Source organism: Paramisgurnus dabryanus, chromosome 15, assembly GCF_030506205.2.
Source record: "Paramisgurnus dabryanus chromosome 15, PD_genome_1.1, whole genome shotgun sequence".
Classification (NCBI taxonomy): domain Eukaryota; kingdom Metazoa; phylum Chordata; class Actinopteri; order Cypriniformes; family Cobitidae; genus Paramisgurnus; species Paramisgurnus dabryanus.
The window spans coordinates 21,739,985-21,757,531 of NC_133351.1; the positions used below are offsets into that span (position 1 = coordinate 21,739,985).

Consider the following 17,547-nt stretch of genomic DNA (forward strand, 5'->3'; position numbering starts at 1 on the left):
GGTTGTTGTAACCCAACCATGAGTTGAAACAACCCAGCATAGGCCCATGCAATGAGACAAAATTAATTTACACAAATTATCCCTAATTATACGTTTTAAAACCTTATTTTTTAATATAATATGATGTGTTAGTTTGCAAACTGACTGTTCGAAGGTTTTTGTGTTAGTTGTGCATGAATCCCCTGGTCACAAGAGGAAAATCTGGAAGTCAAGATCATTGACCGCTGTAGCTATGGGCAAGCATGTCGGGAAACAACCGAAAGGAGGGATTTTCACAGGAATGGTGGGCTGCTTCAATGCTCATGAGTCAAAGCAGTGACATCTTGAAAAATGAAAAGTACACACACGAACACAGTGGCTGCGTCTGAAATCTCTAAAATGCTGCCATTCCAAGGCATGCCTGAATCAAATGTTTGCTTTACTTCCTGACTTCATTCTCTTGTCCCACAATTCTACAGTATGCATGCAGGTGTCAATAAAATGTGATTGGTCGCAGCCAGTGTGTTTGGTATCATTAGCAAAAGCTGCCAATTGACCTACCTGGATCACAGTGACCTTGGCACATTGTGTTGCTGTGCACACTAGCAGTGCGCCAGTTTCTCCAGCTTATCATTCATTGCCTTCTAACAGAGGAGGGTTGTTGACACGGTGGCCTAAGATGATCCTAAGCTAGTCACTAAACTGTGAATGCACAATGATGATCAATCTATAAAAAATGAACTCTAATGTATAACAAAGTTATTTGTTTACTGTTGACACAAAGAGAAAAATGCAGACATAGAAGTAATATCCAAAAAAACATTTATGTGTTTAAATCAATACAGGTTTACATATCAGGTTCAAGTCTTATTACATAACAGGGCAATGATTTGAGTATAATATAATTGAATGTATTATCATGTACTTTCTCATTAGTCTGGTAATGAAAGTTAAGTTTGACACATGGGTCAGTGACAAAAAGGGTTTGACAGGATGAGAAATGTAAAAAACTTGTTTTAAAAGCACGCATCAGGTTTATTTCAATGCACATAGTGCATTTATGTTAATTGTATGCAATAAAAAATACATTTGCACCAATTTTATGAAAGTTAAGATTGAATGGACCTGAAAATGTCAAATAGTGTAACCGCCACTTGCGCCAAAGAATGAGAAATCGTAAATATTTTATCCACCTTGATGGCATGTAAGCGTAATCATAAAAAAGTTAAATATAATTTTATTAGTTTTTTTAAAATGTAAATTTTAATGCTTTTTTCTAATATTTGGTCCTAAAAACAGCTCTGTTTTCTAAATAATCTTTTACAAATGATGTAAAAAAAAATCATATTACATAAAAAAAATAGATGATTATATTTTATTCCACATTTTTTAATGAATATATTTATATTTTCATTAAAAAATACTAGTTACACCAATTGACACAGACCGGTTACACCACTGGCATTTTTGCAATTATCCTCCAAATATTCTTTCAAAATGAAATAAAACCAGAAATTTTTTACTTTAAGAATGTATGCAAGTAATCTGCAAATGTATTTTAAAATGTTAACCCTTTTACATTTAATTACGTACACAAAATAATTAATGTCACGTCATTGACCCACATACCAAAAGATGTCTGGTGGATCTGTAGTGTTATAAAGGCAAATGTTTAAACAACTACTCTCTCAGAAATACAAAAGTTGTCACTGGGACAGTAACTTTTTAAAGGGTTCTTATATGTACCATTTTGGTACAGATATGTACCCTTGAGGAACCAGTATGTACTTCTAACATGCAGGTCCCCACATGCATCTTTTAGGTACAAGTGTAGGCCTTCTTTTTAAAAAGGTATCACCCCAGTAACAACTTTTGTACCTTCTTGAACCTTTTTTCTGAGAGTGTACCCCAGGTCTTTCAGTACCATGTAAGCACAATGACAGTATTCAGCACCTTGATATTACCATCAAATACACAAGTGTACGGTGGGATACAGATACTTCACTATTTTGTTTGTGTTTACATTTATTAACTGCAAGCATAGTTCTTGTCACACAGCAGTGCATCCCATTGTTATCGACTGCAAAATATGATTGTCAGTCAGTGAGGACAGAGAAATCAGGCAGCTCTGAAGACATCTGTTTAGCAGACACGATGACAGGGTCAGATTATGTCACTAGAGTTGCTAAAAGAGGGCAAAGGGCTACAGGAAATGACCTTCTGCCTCCTGCGTTTGCCACCCATTTATTCAGACCTGCCATGCTGCTGTCAGACCGAACACCACAGTGACACACCACAGAGACGGATGACAGCTGAAGACCAAAAAAGTAAAAAAACCATAAACAACGTCTGCAATCGAATCTGCGGTCTCTGCCAAAGAGAGAACAACAGTAGGCCTACTGCCATATGTGAAAACTACCACGATGACATGCATACTGAGAGCTGGGGTAATGTGCAACGACCAGTTCACCACGACCAATATCAAAGTGTACTGCCAGAAGCCAAGGAGCATGCTGGCCCTAAAACAAATATACTGTAGGTAGACCGTGCCTCTGTTGATGATCAAATTATTAAAATGACTGAAATGCACATGCTACAGTTTCACTTTCCATTCCCTGGAAACACACATTTTAAAGGGGACATTTCACAAGACTTTTTAAAGATGTCAATTAAATCTTTGGAGTCCCCAGAGTATGAATGTGAAGTTTTAGCTCAAAATACCATCATTTCCTATAGCATTTAAAAATTCTGTTTTGGGTGTATCCTTTAAAATGCAAATGAGTTGATCTCTGCACTAAATGGCAGTGTCGTGGTTGGATAGATAGTGCAGATTAAAAGGCAGTATTATCCCCTTCTGACATCACAGGGGGAGCCAAATTCCAATGACCTATTTTTTCACATGTTTGCAGAGAATAGTTTACCAAAACTCGGTTGATCTTTTTCACATTTTCTATGTAAATAGAAGCACTGGGGACCCAATAATAGCACTTACACATGGAAAAGTCAGATTTTCATGACTTGTCCCCTTTAAATGTCCTGATAACCGCACAAATATCATGATAAACTCCAAAAATTGAACAGAAGAATGAAAATGGTTTATTAGAAAAGACTTGACAAAGGTTTGTAATATTCTGTTCACTTTTTGTAACATCTTTATTGAATTTGTGTAGCATTTTAAACATATTTACAGTTATTGTTTTTTGTTCAGTAAAAATACAAATACAGAACACAGTTTGTTCAAAACCCACCCAGCAACAACAGAGAAGAACGCTGACCAGGGTATCTCTTGCTATTTGTCAAAGTGATGTTACTGGGAGAAAAGGAAACAATAAACCACAAAACCAGCAGAACACCACTGCTGCCATCTAGAGGAGAGGAGCTGTTTAGACATGACCAGAACGGTACTGCACGAGAAATAGAGGTGTGTGAAAGTTGATGAACGTTTAAAAAAATGAAAGGATTTGAAAGGTTATTAATAGAAATATGAAAAGATCCTTTAAGGGGTTAATGAAATGTACACCCAATATTCCTTCAATGGTGCACGAATCCAATGACAGAGTTTGTGTTATTCTTCATGACCTGAACATCCATCAACAGAGGAAACAGTTTATCCTTCTCTGGTCTATTACATTAAATGTTTTCTGATTGAGTTTGAGGATGCTTCATTTTACAGACTGGATACGATGAATAAAAATAAGGAATAAAAACGGGAATTTGGCTAAGGCTGAGCATATAATTACAGAAACATCATATTCATTAAGGTAAATTAAACCAAAAAACATTAAACCAAATAAATTCAACATGATTGGCTGTAGGTATTGTTGAAAAAGTAATTGTGATTGGCTGCTCCATGTGCAAAAAAAAACCACACCCAAGTGCTATGTTATGCATGTTAACCATGTTAAAATCCTGGTTAACCCCATGACTGAAACATATGAGGGGAGTGAAGTAAAATGCTTACAAAACATTCAAAGATTTCAATGTTTCTTCATTTGACTAATCCATATTAAGGGTAGAAGTATTAAATTCACTTTTATAATGCAGTTGTGTGCAAAACCTCTCTCACCAAACACCATTTTAGAGTATATTTGATTTATTCTGGTTTTCCTGTACATGGCACAGACCGTGTATATTTTCCTAAATCCAAGTGCCACATACTGTATAAAAATCTGTGGTAAATCTGTTATTGAATCAAAAATCTGTGGTAAATCTGTTATTGAATCAGGTCTTGTCCAAAATTAACAATAAAAACAAACAATGACAATGCATACTAAGCATTGTGGTGACACTACTTATTAAATGTTACCGATTGGGTGACAGACCAAACATCAAACGCATCCAACATCTGCTTTAGAAATACAGAATGAATGACATTGACTCAATGACTGATACAGAATGAATGCAAAGAAAGTTGGGAATGAAAAGAGATGAAATGCAGATATTCCAGGAATGAACAGATGATACCTGTATGATGGAGGCTGAAATAGCAGCAAATGTATGTGAATAACCAAAGTTTTTATACCCACTAACCTTAAACCAAAAGCATTGCAACCTGCTGGAAATACAAACAGTGTTTGTTTTAGAGACAACAGAATGTTCGAGTAGAGCGCACAGAAATCTTGGTAAGAGAGGAAGGCTTGTCCCCGTTTGCCTCTGGCCTAAATTTATCCTCGTCTGGAAAGAGATTTCATAGGAGGTCACATCCAACATCCGCTATCTTCCAGAAGCCCAAAGCGCTACAGTTCCAGCTCAGAGAGCGTGAGGCTCCAAAGGCAGTCTGGTCTGAGATACATTTATCCTTCATTTTGCTGTGATTTAGCACTGAGCCGATAACACGAAATGCTGCCAAATTAGTGGAAAACAAAAGTGCCAAAATCCTTTTCCCAGTGACACATCATCCAGAAGGTCCTTTTTGTCTGATAATCGACAGCATCATACCACTGCTGCTGCTGTGTTTGTTTGTTTGTCTGTGAGCGTTGTGTGTACAGATGTGTAAGACCGTGCGGCACTCACAGTCACAATTAAAGACACGCGTGACTGAAATCCGTGAGCAGAATCAGCGAGAATATATGCGAGAGACGTACATAAAGAGTGTCAGATTTGTTTTGGTCTTCTCCGGTCGCTGCAGTCACATCATTTACAGTCCAGGAGGACACTGTATTAGGTGGAGAAAGTTCTCTCCTCTTCTTCACCCTGTCTTTCTGAAGGAGGGAGGCGTACAAAAAGGGGTGAGTGAGGGGGGAGGACGCCCCCCGGTGAGTCCACTCTATCGCTGGGTCTCACTTCCAGGCAATGTGATGTTTCCCAGGTGCAGGACAGGCAGGGGGTGAGCCTCCGTGTTGAAGACCCAGCTCTCAAGAGGCAACAGCTCGTCACTGGAGAAAAGTAGATACAGATATCTACAAAAAAACACAAAGATTACAGCATGAATAATTATTACATTCAGCGTCATTCCCAGTGTTAAAGGATTAGTCCATTTTCTTTAGAAAAAATCCAGATAATTTACTCACCCCCATATCATCCAAAATGTTGATGTCTTTTTTTGTTCAGTCGAGAAGAAATTATGTTTTTTGAAGAAAACATCCCAGGATTTTCCTCATTTTAATGGACTTTAATGGACCCCAACACTTAACAGTTTTAATGCAGTTTAAAATTGCAGCTTCAAAGGACTTTAAACGATCCGCAACGAGGCAAAAGGGTCTTATCTAGCTAAACGATTGTCAGTTTTGGCAATAAAAATAAAAATATTCACTTTTAAACCACAACTTCTCGTCTATCTCCGGTCCTGTGACGCGCCAGCGCAACCTTACATTATTGCGTAATGACGTGGAAAGGTCTCATGTTACATATGAAACACATTTGCGGACCATTTTAAACAATAAACTGACACAAAGACATTAATTAGTATCATTCCACATACAACAACGTCAAAACTGTCCTATTTCTCCACACTTGTAAACACTGGGGCGGAGTTTCTATACGTCATCCGTGACCTCTTAATGTGATGACGTATTACGCTAGGTCGCGCCGGCGCATCACACAGCCGGTGCAAGACGGTTTAAAAATGCATATTTTTCTTGCCAAAAATAACAATCGTTCAGCTACATAAGACCCTTATGCCTCATTTGAGATGGTTTAGAGTCCTTTGAAACTGCAATTTTAAACTGCATTAAAACTGTTAATTGTTGGGGTCCATTAAAGTCCATTAAAAATGAGAAAAATCCTGGAATGTTTTCCTCAAAAAACATCATTTCGTCTTGACTGAACAAAGAAAGACATGAACATTTTGGATGACATGAGGGTAAATTATCTGGATTTTTTTAAGAAAATTGACTAATCCTTTAAACTCTAGAGGGCCTAGTATACTAAAAATGGACACAATGATCCTTTAACGGGACTGTAAATATGATATATATAAATCTAATGCATTCTTTTAACAGCAGACTCAGTAAGCTGTAATCTACAATAACACCAGCAGGTGGAGGAAGTGTTCAATATGGCAGACTTTCCAGTCTAGCTGTGTTCCTATGGCACAGTACATTGAGCATTGCATTAGCAAAGCAAGCGTCATAGGTTCACAGAGAACACACTGCAAAAAATTACTTTCTAAGAATTTTTGTCTTCTTTTCAGAACAAATATATTTACATTTTTAAATCAAGACGCATGTTTTTGACGTGCAAAATGGGCTAAGGAAATAAGTCTATTTTTAGACAAAAAAAAAAGTACAATTTAAACTTAAACAAGCAAAAATATCTGCCAATGGGGTGAAAAAATTGTTCTTGAATTAAATGTTTAAGAAGAAATTTACTTCTTTCACGATTTTTTTTTACTGCACTGGCAGCTTCATTTGCTTGTATCAAGCACAAATTTACTTACATTTAATATTTTTTGACTAAAAACTAGATTTTTTTGCTTATTAAGAATATGCATCATAATGGAATACTTTTTAGATATTTGTACTGAAAACAAGACAAAGATACTAAGTAAGAAAGTCATTTTTGCAGTGCAAACATTCCGATAAAAATGTATAGGTTGTAATGCACTGTGAGTTGCTTTGGATAAAAGTGTCTCTTAAATGAATAAATGAATAAAAAAATTGATAAATGCTCATTTTGGCTGCATGATCATCCTAACCATTATCATACAACAGACACACCACTGTTGCATTGTGATTACACAATTGTAACTTAAGTACTAGCTTGATGACCTGAACTTGTTCGTGTTACTATAGCAACACAGCTTCAGCAGATTGTCAATGAATGCAAAGAGCTTTACTTGAGAGTTTCAGCCAGGAAGAAGCTTTGCTGGACGTCGTCGTAGGTGGGGTTGGAGGAGTAGACGTCTTTAACACCAGTGAATCCTCCACTGACTCGACAGTATTTATCAATGGCCTGCAGAGACGACAGAGATAGGGGCTATAGACTTAATTTACACAAATATATTATAAAACCACAAACATTTCTGGTAAAATAAATGAACCTGAAGCAATCCTAAATGAACTGATTTTAAAGTTGTTAAAAGATGTGTGACAGATGCTTTCTTTGGTAGATCGCATGCGTTTAATTTGAATCAAATGCAAAACCTCAGCAAGAGTCAGTGATTAAAACACATATCTTAAGGGTTTCTTGCTGGCAAGTAACTAATATATTTTCTCACCAGCCAAGTTTTACTTGCATTTGGCAATGTCTCATTTTGGCCCCATAAGTTGTATAAGTGTACGGGCTTGCATATAGTAGTTGCACAAAATAAATTCATTTCTATGCTAAAGCTTAGTTTGTATTTGTTCCTGCAACTGCAAATTAGCAGTGCAATGGTCCTGGATTTGATCCCCCATTAAATGCACTGTAAGTCGCTTTAGATAATAAGTGTAAAAATATAAACAAAAATATGTGCATATCAACAAACGATCCGTTCTAATCACCACCTCGCGACAGCAAATAAAGTCTTCATAGTTCCCACTGTTACAACAATTCAGAAATAAAAACGTGTTATATGAAGCAGCTTTATTTCGCTGGCCCTGTTCTCTAAGAACCAATATTGTTCCATTAGTGCTGCTTCAGCTTCTCCAAGCAGGACTTAAGGGAGAGAGTGATGCATGCCATCTGTGCCAGTAAAACATGGCATGATGTGCTCGCCTTCCTCTAGCAGATATGCTTCAAACAGCTGCTACGCTGTGGACTTGTCTCACATGGTTATAACACAACAGCAGCTGCAGACTCCATTTAACCCATTCAGCAGAGATTTACAGACACTCATTTCCTCACCTTTTCTTCTTTAACTCGATCAGTTAGCTCTTAACTTACTAGTAGACGAGTACAGTATACTGCAGTGCCTAGTGTTTCAGCCTAGGTTTATTTTAAATGCACAATGGTGATTTTGTGGATAAACTTTGGGAGGATTTTAACACACAATCATTAAAGAACTATTAACTTCCTGTTATAAGCCAGGTCTGATACTAAGGGCCTTGTAGGGTTGTGGAGACCCCTGGTTCCCCCACCAAATTCAGAAGCCACTTAACTTTACAGTCCTATACTACATTTATGAGTTATGTAGGCTACTTATTGTATAACTGTGTGTTAGGCACCAGCTCTGAACCAAACCCTAATGCAGTAGCAGAGCGACATGATCTGATTCATTTCAATAGAAGCTTGGCAGCTTCCAGCGACACAAGTAAAAGTGACCGCTGGTGACCGGTTAGGGCGTGTCCAGCGGTGCGACAAATTTAAGAAAAGTTGAACTTTATTCAAATAATGAGCGAGTATCGGGAGCGACTACCAATAAAAGCAAAGCAGTAAAGTTCACGTCATCCGTCTCTTGTCAGTTATTTTAGTGGATGGTACAGATTTGTTTATGAAAACGAGATTTAAAAAAGCCTCCTAACGATCTCATTGAAAAACAGGAAAGACACAGTGAGAACGTCAATGGTGGTCTGAACAAGGGGTAACCCTAAACCTAACCCACATTAAGTACATATGTATTTTAATATTATCAAATATCAAATAAGTGCAACCCAAAATATTATAGAAACACGGGGGTGGCCACTTTTGACAGAAACGTGGTGACATGAAGACTTGCACAGTAAGCCTCTACACAGTAACATATGAAGAGTTTGTTTCCAAAATGCGATAATCAAATAATTTACATGAGAGAGACTTGCGAGACGGAAAAATGCTGGCTGTTTCTTGTTCTCACATGACAGCATCAAGCTTCTGTCATGCTAACACATTGACCCAAGGGGATCTTAAAAAAAACTTTCCATTATTTTACGCGAAGTCAACAACAATTGAGCAGGACCAAAACATTTTACAGCTGATCGCTGTCAAAAAAGTTCAACGACAACGTCCCAAAGCAGCAGCAATGACACTGTTCTTAATATGACAAAGTGTTTTGATTAATGCCATTAATGTTTATTTTTTAATCAGTGAATACCACTACTCAACTAAATGAATACAACATGGCAAAGATGAATGCACATTTATATATTGATTTAATAGATTTAAACATTTTGAAAAAACTTGTCATGGATTTATTGCATTTTGCGAAATAAATGATCAGTTTTTATAATAAATCTTTGAAAATCAAAATATATATTTGAATTTTTTATGTTATTATACCTAAAGATGCTGTTGGAAAGTTTGAAGGGCTGTAACGATTAATCGCGTGTCCCATTAAAAATGCCTGTCTGAAATCGATTTAGAATCGATTTTAAATCGATTCTGTGTTTTATGCACAGCTTGTGTGTGTACTACGGTGTTTTGGTCAGTACGAAGTCCTTATCAATCTTAAATCATTATGAGTCTGAGTCGTTTATAACGTACATTTTAAAAAGCAACACTCGTTAAACAAAAACATTCAAAATATTCTTTATTATAATGAAAATACCTGAAACAATTTGAAGAACAGAAATATAAATATCCTTATAGACATTTCCTGGAATAGCGTTTGTAATGCTGCTACTTCTGTTGCACAAAGGGAGTTTCTGCACGAGAGCGCCGCCTGGCTTTGGGATGTGCAGAGATTTCACCGTAATATAGTTAAAATTCATTCATTGAGAAAATGCGCATTCAGCCCTAAAAGTTTGTAACAAAAAATATTGTTTTTTATCTCGTCACTTTCTTGGTATAGAAAACACGTTTTACCCAAATTAGTCTAAATGGATTTATTGCGTTTTGGAAGCAAACTATTCATATACCACAGTTTTCTTTACAATTTCCTATTTCTTAGGTCTATTCAATGTAGTCTCCTCAATAATCCTAATCCATAATCATTAATCCAAACTAGCTAAAAGACAGACAACGAAACATACAATTTTAAACTCCAACTGACAACTTCAGATAAGAAACCAGGAAGATATCTTAACAGATCCTGGAGCTGAACCACTGAGACCGAACTCCAACCAAGAAGAGAAATTCTGGGACAACAAATGAGCTTTATTCTGTTCACTTCCTCATCTGACAGAAATGGGAGGAGTGAACATAAAGGAGAGAGAGAGATAAAGATGGCACCCAACAGTACTTCAACTCAAAACAAAGCCGGCTGTAGAGAAACATCACTGTACCAGCAGAACAATGACATCCAAACAGAGAAAAACAATCACTTTCCATTCTCAACAACACAAACAGACATGCCCTTCAAAATGATATAATCCTGAAATAATCCTCACGAGAAAAGAGGAGGAAGCATAAATCTGAACTATGGAGATGGATGTTCAGCTGCAAGAATAACACAAACAACAAAAACATGACAGAGACAGACGGGCTGAAACTAGAGATGGATATCAAAAAGATGAGATAGGAGTTTAGATGCATTGAAGAACATGAACAGTCTGACCTTAAAACTGTCTTTGATATCAACCTGAATACTGATGTCTGGAGATATTGAGTCCTGTGTGAGACTATCTTGTGTTTGTGTAGACAAGCCTCACTTAAAGGCGGGGTGCGTGATTTTTGAAAAACTGTTTGGAAAAGGGAGTCGGGCCGACTACCAAAACACACTTGTAGCAAATCAGCAGTAAGGGGCGTGTCTATTAACCAACATCGTTGTCTGGGATGCATATGTGTGGGGCGGGTCTATCAAAAGAAGGTCCAGATTCTATTGGGGTAGGGGCGTGTTTGTTTAGGTGATTTCAAATATCAACATTGGCTTTCAGAGACCCCACCTTTAAACCATTAGGTTATGCTTGAGAATTAAACCAAGCTTGACATGCGATAAAAGCTTGATAAAAACCATCCAACCATTTCGGTCATGATGACGGATGTATGAGTGAGAAGTGAGATGCTGACCTGTGCTGCCTCCCAGCCCCACTGCCTGTATTTGGGGTCGTGGGTGAATCTCCACATGTACCAGTATGTCTCGATGACCTCTGGTCTCAGGATGTAGTACTTCTCGTTCTGTCTCACGGCTACCGCCTCCAGACCGCTGTCAAACTTAAAGGCTTCTGGTCCCAGCTTTAGCACTGCAATGAAATAAAGCTTTATGAACCTCGACATTTTTGCAGAATCTTCATTCCTCATACTGCTATAGATGTGATTTTGTACAGATTAATACATTTTACTCAATCAGGTTATATAATTTAGAAACAGATTCCCAAACTACCCTTTTGTGTTACCATGGCAACACACTTTAATATAATTTGATAATCAAAAGTGAGTTTCATTTGCTTTACCTTTGACAGACTGTGTTTTTACATACCCTCTCTATAGCCCCTTTCTTATTCACTAACCAGTTCGATCGTAGCTTTCGTGGCAGGTGTGGGCAATCTCTGCTCCGAGCTGCAGATAGTGTCCCGCTTTATCATCCGGCGAACCATCAGCCCCCAGGGCAAACATGCCTCCAGCAAAGCAAGTCAGGTGACCCATCTTGCGCTCCAAATGGCCGTTTTTCCACTCCCCAATGAAAGTAAGACCACCGTTGGACTTACGGATGAGGTGACGCTCGATAGCCTGGAGAGGGGAAAGATAAAGAGTGAAGTATGAAGGTTAGCAGACACTGATGCAGCATTGAGCAACATCGTACACATGTTGTCATGGCAACCAGAAGTTCTCACCTCGATGGCATCGTCGTAGGTCTTTCGAGCTTCTGTGTCGGTTTTGTCAGACATGAGCCAAGCCTTCAGCAGGTATTCATAAAAACTATCACCCAGCCCGCCCACAGAGGTGTGATCTGCAGAACAGGACAAAGAAGCCAGAATAAATCAATGAGAGGTGGGACCTCTGGAACTAAGAAATCTTCATCAACCCTGATAGTAGATGTGAAATAGCCTCTCATCAGCTGAAGAGCACCATTAAATTGTACAGTATGCTCCTTATAGGTTGTTACAAGTTGACAGCTGCACATTATTTGGAAACGAGCCCATCCAAAAATGACTTCCTTATTTTTTAGTGGAACACAAGAGAAGAGAAGACTACTTGTGCCTCTGGTGCATTTTAAGTTTCAAAGTGGTCCAAACTATATTCCATGTACCAAACACAGTTTTTAGTTGTATAGGTGTAAGAATACCCAGTAGTACGACCAAATTCATTCATACTACCCGTATTCAAACTATATAATATAGTAGGTACTTCATCTAGTTCAGTACCTAGTGTAACAGTTTGCGATTTCGGACACAGGGAGAGATTGATAAAAAGATTCAACTAGCCAATTTACAACTACATTTCTACAATCGTAATATTGCATCAATTCAACTAGAGCAAAGAAAGTCCAGCTGTGGTTCTTGTACAGTCTTAATTTTGTCTATTGTCTTCTCAAAGCTCAGTCTTTTAACGTTCCTAAAATGGCGCTATAAAAGTGTATTGAGCCTTGACACCGACCCTTATTACAATAAAAATGCGCTGAAGTGAGCATGTTTTTGCTTGCATTCATTCAGTGCGGACACACGCCAGCACACACCTAATCATTTATAAACACAGCCATTGTGTGTGTTCTGCTCTGACAGAGTTAATGACTCCGCGGATTGAGCGTGTGTAAAGCGTGCGTGTGTTTGACAGGCCGGGAGTCATTTGTACTGGTTACTGCTTGTAATGGGGACTTACAACAAACCATGTAAACAATCTGTGTTCAGTTATCAAAGGGAGCAGCAGAGATTAACACAGACACGTTTAAGAAATTGACAGAAGCATGGCGTCTAAAAAGAGGAACTAGAAAAGAAACGTGGCCTAGTGGTTTGCACATGTATTCAGATGGGAGCTGTGGTGCTATGTGGTGTGATGTGAACCATCTTAATTTAAACACAACATTGCTATAAAAAAAATGATACAGAAAAATAAATAAATGTTTTAAATAATCTGACATAATGTAAAGAACATTCTGTGAAAATATAACCTAGATATCTTTATTACTGATTAAATAATGTGATTTTAACTCTTTTCCCGCCGGTGTATTTAAGAAAAAGTTGCAAGCAAGCGCCAGGATTTTCACAAAAGTTTAATGCCTTCCAGAAAATGTTCTTATTAAAATATATAAACAAACAATTTATCAAATGAAAGAACAGACCATCTGCTTAAAAAAAAAAGTTTTATCCTACATTCATTTGTTCTCTTTTATCACCTCTCAAATATGGGTAGGTTTCTACAAAAATACAAAATTTTGAGCAAAAAGCTGAGATAATTAAATTTTTGTGAAAGACTTTTGATAGAGATCAGATTCAAAGCGATCCTCAAAACATACATGGCCTTAAGAGAATATTTTTGGGTTTATTAAGTCGAGTAAGAGCGCCGACTTTTAAATAACAGCGGAAATATCAATTGGCAGGGAAGCGTTTTCTCTTAATTGACGAGTTAACTCATGTTAAATTCATGATTATAAAATCAAACTTTAATGCTCCCAATCTCATAGTTAGATTATGAGACTTCAGCCTGGATTATACACTCTATAGGGGAGAGCGGGGCACAACCTAACGCTTTTTGGTTTTGGTTCAATCATTCAAAAAAATATTAGAGTTTGATTAATTATATTTTTACACAAGCAACACACACATCTCTGCTACAAATTAACATTTGAAGTTTGTTTCTAGTACTAACCATTCTTGGACAGTTACATCAAATGTGACAGAAGTGCAAACGTTACAACTTACCCCATATGTGGGGTTAATTGTAAAAGGCAGGGGGTTAGTTGTAACACTTGCTATAAATTAAGTTTGCAAGCAAATATTTAAATACTATTTGTCTATATACTTGAAGTGGATATTGTTTATATATCTGTCTATAATAGTTCAATTATAAATGGATACAAATGTCTAAATATGAGAAAAAGCAGCACAATTATGACAAAAAATTTTTTATATGTGACCCAGTTTGTAATAACCATACTACAGTTTCAAAAATCTAATTCTGAGATAATGAGCACCAAAGTCTGATTTTAGCCATTCATTTCATTATGATTTCAATCTTTGATGAATCATTAATAAAGATATGAACACAAATAAATTTGACACAATTTTTCATAAAACAGGCACATTTATTTTGTTGGCAGCCAGCAAGCATTTGTGTGTAGCCTATTTAAAACAACGGCAAGAATTACGCTAACGTTAGCGGTTTTCATATCGTAAGTGCTGAGGGGTTAGTTGTAACATAGCGTTACAATTAACACTGCTGGGTCAAAATATTTTCAAGCTTTCAACTTAGAAACAAAAAAAAAACATGATGAAAAAATTTACTTACATGCCACCAAAATACTTGTTCATCAATAACTCTCTGAAAAAACATTTCTAATAACTTGCGGGAGATCGTTTTTTGGCAGCATGAAAAAAATACTGTAAAAACAAAATGCTCAACCTTGTGCAACAATGTAAACCGTCTGTGTTACAACTAAGCACCCCTATAGAGTATATCTGTATTTGTATGCGTTTATTTTTTCATAGCAATCACACAAAAAAAAATCAGAGGCATGCAGTATGTATGATGGATTGGTATTAACAATGCTTGTTTAACCAACATCTCAGCAGGCTAACAGAAAGCATGATGTGTGCAGGGAAGTGTATACTGTATACTATCATAGGAGAGCGAGGGAGGAGCCCACTAACAATGTCACAGTTCATATCTGCAGAGGCTGGTGAGAAGTCGTTTGTTAAGCCTGCTGGGAGAAAGCAAGCAGGAGAAGAGCTGCCAAAACCCATTATGGAGCTCTTTAGAGGAGACCAGAGGTGGAGGACAGATGCAGAGGTGATGGTTTAACACGAAAGAGGTGTAAACAGGCAACTGACAGGGTGGAAAAACCACTCGTTCATAAACAGAACCATATCTGAAGAAATCAATGAGGCATCAAGGCAATGAGGCACGTTACGACAGATCCTTTAAATTTATCTCAGTATCTTTTTAAAGATGTATTTTATGCTAATGGATGCGAGGTAGCGGCCTGACGGTGGCAAAACGGAGAAGCTGGTATGAATTATTCAAAGGAGAGAAAGAGCGAATGAGAAAATTGAAAAGTGGTTTCCATGTGGTCTGCAGGGCGTTGCCAGGTTGTTATGGGTCAACAGAGTCCACCCTCAAGTCTCTATTGTCCCCGTTTATACCCGGTATTAGGATCTTCAGGCGCCCCGATTGAGAAGGTTCAGACAGAACATGTGGATATCTTGACAGCATGTTTGACACGGTGAAAGCAGCAGAGCAAGAAGAAAATAAATCACAGGAGGAGCGATAAACAAAGACGAAACCAAAAAAGATAAAGCGGAGGTGAATGTGTGTGTGAGCAGAACAGAAAAGACGATGAAGGTAGAATTCATAACAAAAAATAAACTATCAGTGATTAAGATGAGGAATAAACAGCGAAGGTTGCTGTTCAATGAAACGCAAAATAAAATCTCAGGCATTAGAAAGAACACAACCGAAATCTCAGACAGACTTCTGTAAAGCATTTGGCTTCTCATTTGATGGCTTCTTCTGGCACCGTTGCTTAGATTTTCACTTCTGCCAATCAGAAACAACTCCCTAGCGGTCTCCTGCTCAAAAGTAAATGCTTTTAAAGCACCTGACTAAAAAACAACTTGGTGAATAACAATCAGAGATCCAGGCAGGAATGCTCTATCTGTTTTAGCATCAGGGAAGGGACGGTTCATGGACCGAGGAGGAAAGTCTGAGTAAAAGACGCGGATCCAAAATCGGAAAGCCCTAGAGATGATGCTGTGCGGGCGTAGAGTCGAGAGGATTTAATGGCCTGTCACTCATGCTGAGTTTTCATTTAGAAAATAGATCTCTAATGCACATCAATTACATTTGGACACACACACACACACCATCACATTCAAGTCTGAAATATAGTGTGTGTGTGTGTGTGTGTGTGTGTGTGTGTGTGTGTGTGTGTGTGTGTGTGTGTGTGTGTGTGTGTGTGTGTGTGTGTGTGTGTGTGTGTGTGGGTCGATCAGGTTTTAGCCTTTAGAAGCAGAGCTGTAATTAAACTCTCATCTCTCTCAGTAATTAAGACTTGGTTAAAACACACAGTGGAGTGTTTTCACCAACCATAATCAGTAATTACATATAAAGAAAGAAACGTCCTCACGTGACATCTTTATTAAAGCTCAGTGATCAGTGTGGAGATGAAGATAAGCTGCTATTCTGTCGTTATTCACATTTATAAAATAATAAATCAGGGCGGAAGGATTATGAAAATTATCACAAACTGCACAAATACAGCTCAGAATTTGTGGCGTCTGCATTTGATTTAAACCTCTTCTGACGATTATTATTGTAGTAAGGATACCAAAATAAATTTTCGGTATATAAGTCTGTATACCATAATTACTCGATATAGCTCTGTTCCAAATCCTATTTGGACATTATTGTCACGCTGCTGATGTGAAAACAGTTCCAAAAACAGGCAGCTAAATTATACTGCAATCCAAGAGAGCTGGTTTTGGCCAAAACCTAAGGCAGCATAGCATATGCATCACGCATATGCACAGATTTTAATCCAAGACAGTGGAATGAGGAAAGAAATGGTGTTACAAATATGGCAAACTTTGGTTTACAAGCCAATCTCTCTAACCATTAGGCCGCGACTGCTGTAGACATCTAGTGCACGTCAGGATGAAATCTATCTAAAGTCCTAATCAGTCATTATGTAATGAAGATACAAGCGTTAAAACTTTTTTTCCATTGGAGTTTTTGTACTAACCAGCTGTGGAAAGCATCGAATAACAGGACCATGCATAGCCAAAAACGATTGTTATTCATTTCTGAATGTGGCACTGTACTTATGTCAAATACATTCTGATTGGCTTGTTGGCTGTGATTTTAGCAGACTCTGCAAAAGTTTTGCCTTCAACGTTAATAGACAAACTTGAAATTGGGTTGCATTTGTTTAATTCATACTAATCCTTGTAGCTTCTAAAACTGAAGAGAGAAGGTTATTAAAAGAAAGTTACTCACGCTGGCCCCAGCGTCCTGTACGAGGGTTCAAGTAATTGGGGTAGAGGCCGTTGGGTCTGTCCATCTTAGCCAGCAGCTTCCGTATGTGCATCACCTACACAATGGGTAAACAAACCGAGTTAATGGAAAAACGGTAACAATTATACACAAATGAATGTATTATTACATAATATTACATAATTTTTTCACCAAGTAAGTTATAAA

At 37.6% G+C, this 17,547-nt stretch overlaps 1 protein-coding gene across 1 annotated transcript in view; it reads right to left on the reverse strand.

The window, feature by feature from the left end:
- Positions 1-3,099: 3,099 nt before the first annotated feature.
- The window catches only part of man1a2 (mannosidase, alpha, class 1A, member 2), an 85,680-nt gene continuing 71,232 nt past the window's right edge, over positions 3,100-17,547 (reverse strand). The window contains exons 9-14 of the mRNA XM_065292762.2: positions 17,344-17,437; positions 12,027-12,142; positions 11,703-11,922; positions 11,263-11,435; positions 7,256-7,371; positions 3,100-5,378 (exon numbers count right to left, since the gene is read on the reverse strand). Coding sequence (XP_065148834.2) covers positions 5,246-5,378; positions 7,256-7,371; positions 11,263-11,435; positions 11,703-11,922; positions 12,027-12,142; positions 17,344-17,437 — 852 coding nt within the window. The 3' untranslated portion in view covers positions 3,100-5,245. The remainder of the gene's footprint in view (positions 5,379-7,255; positions 7,372-11,262; positions 11,436-11,702; positions 11,923-12,026; positions 12,143-17,343; positions 17,438-17,547) is intronic.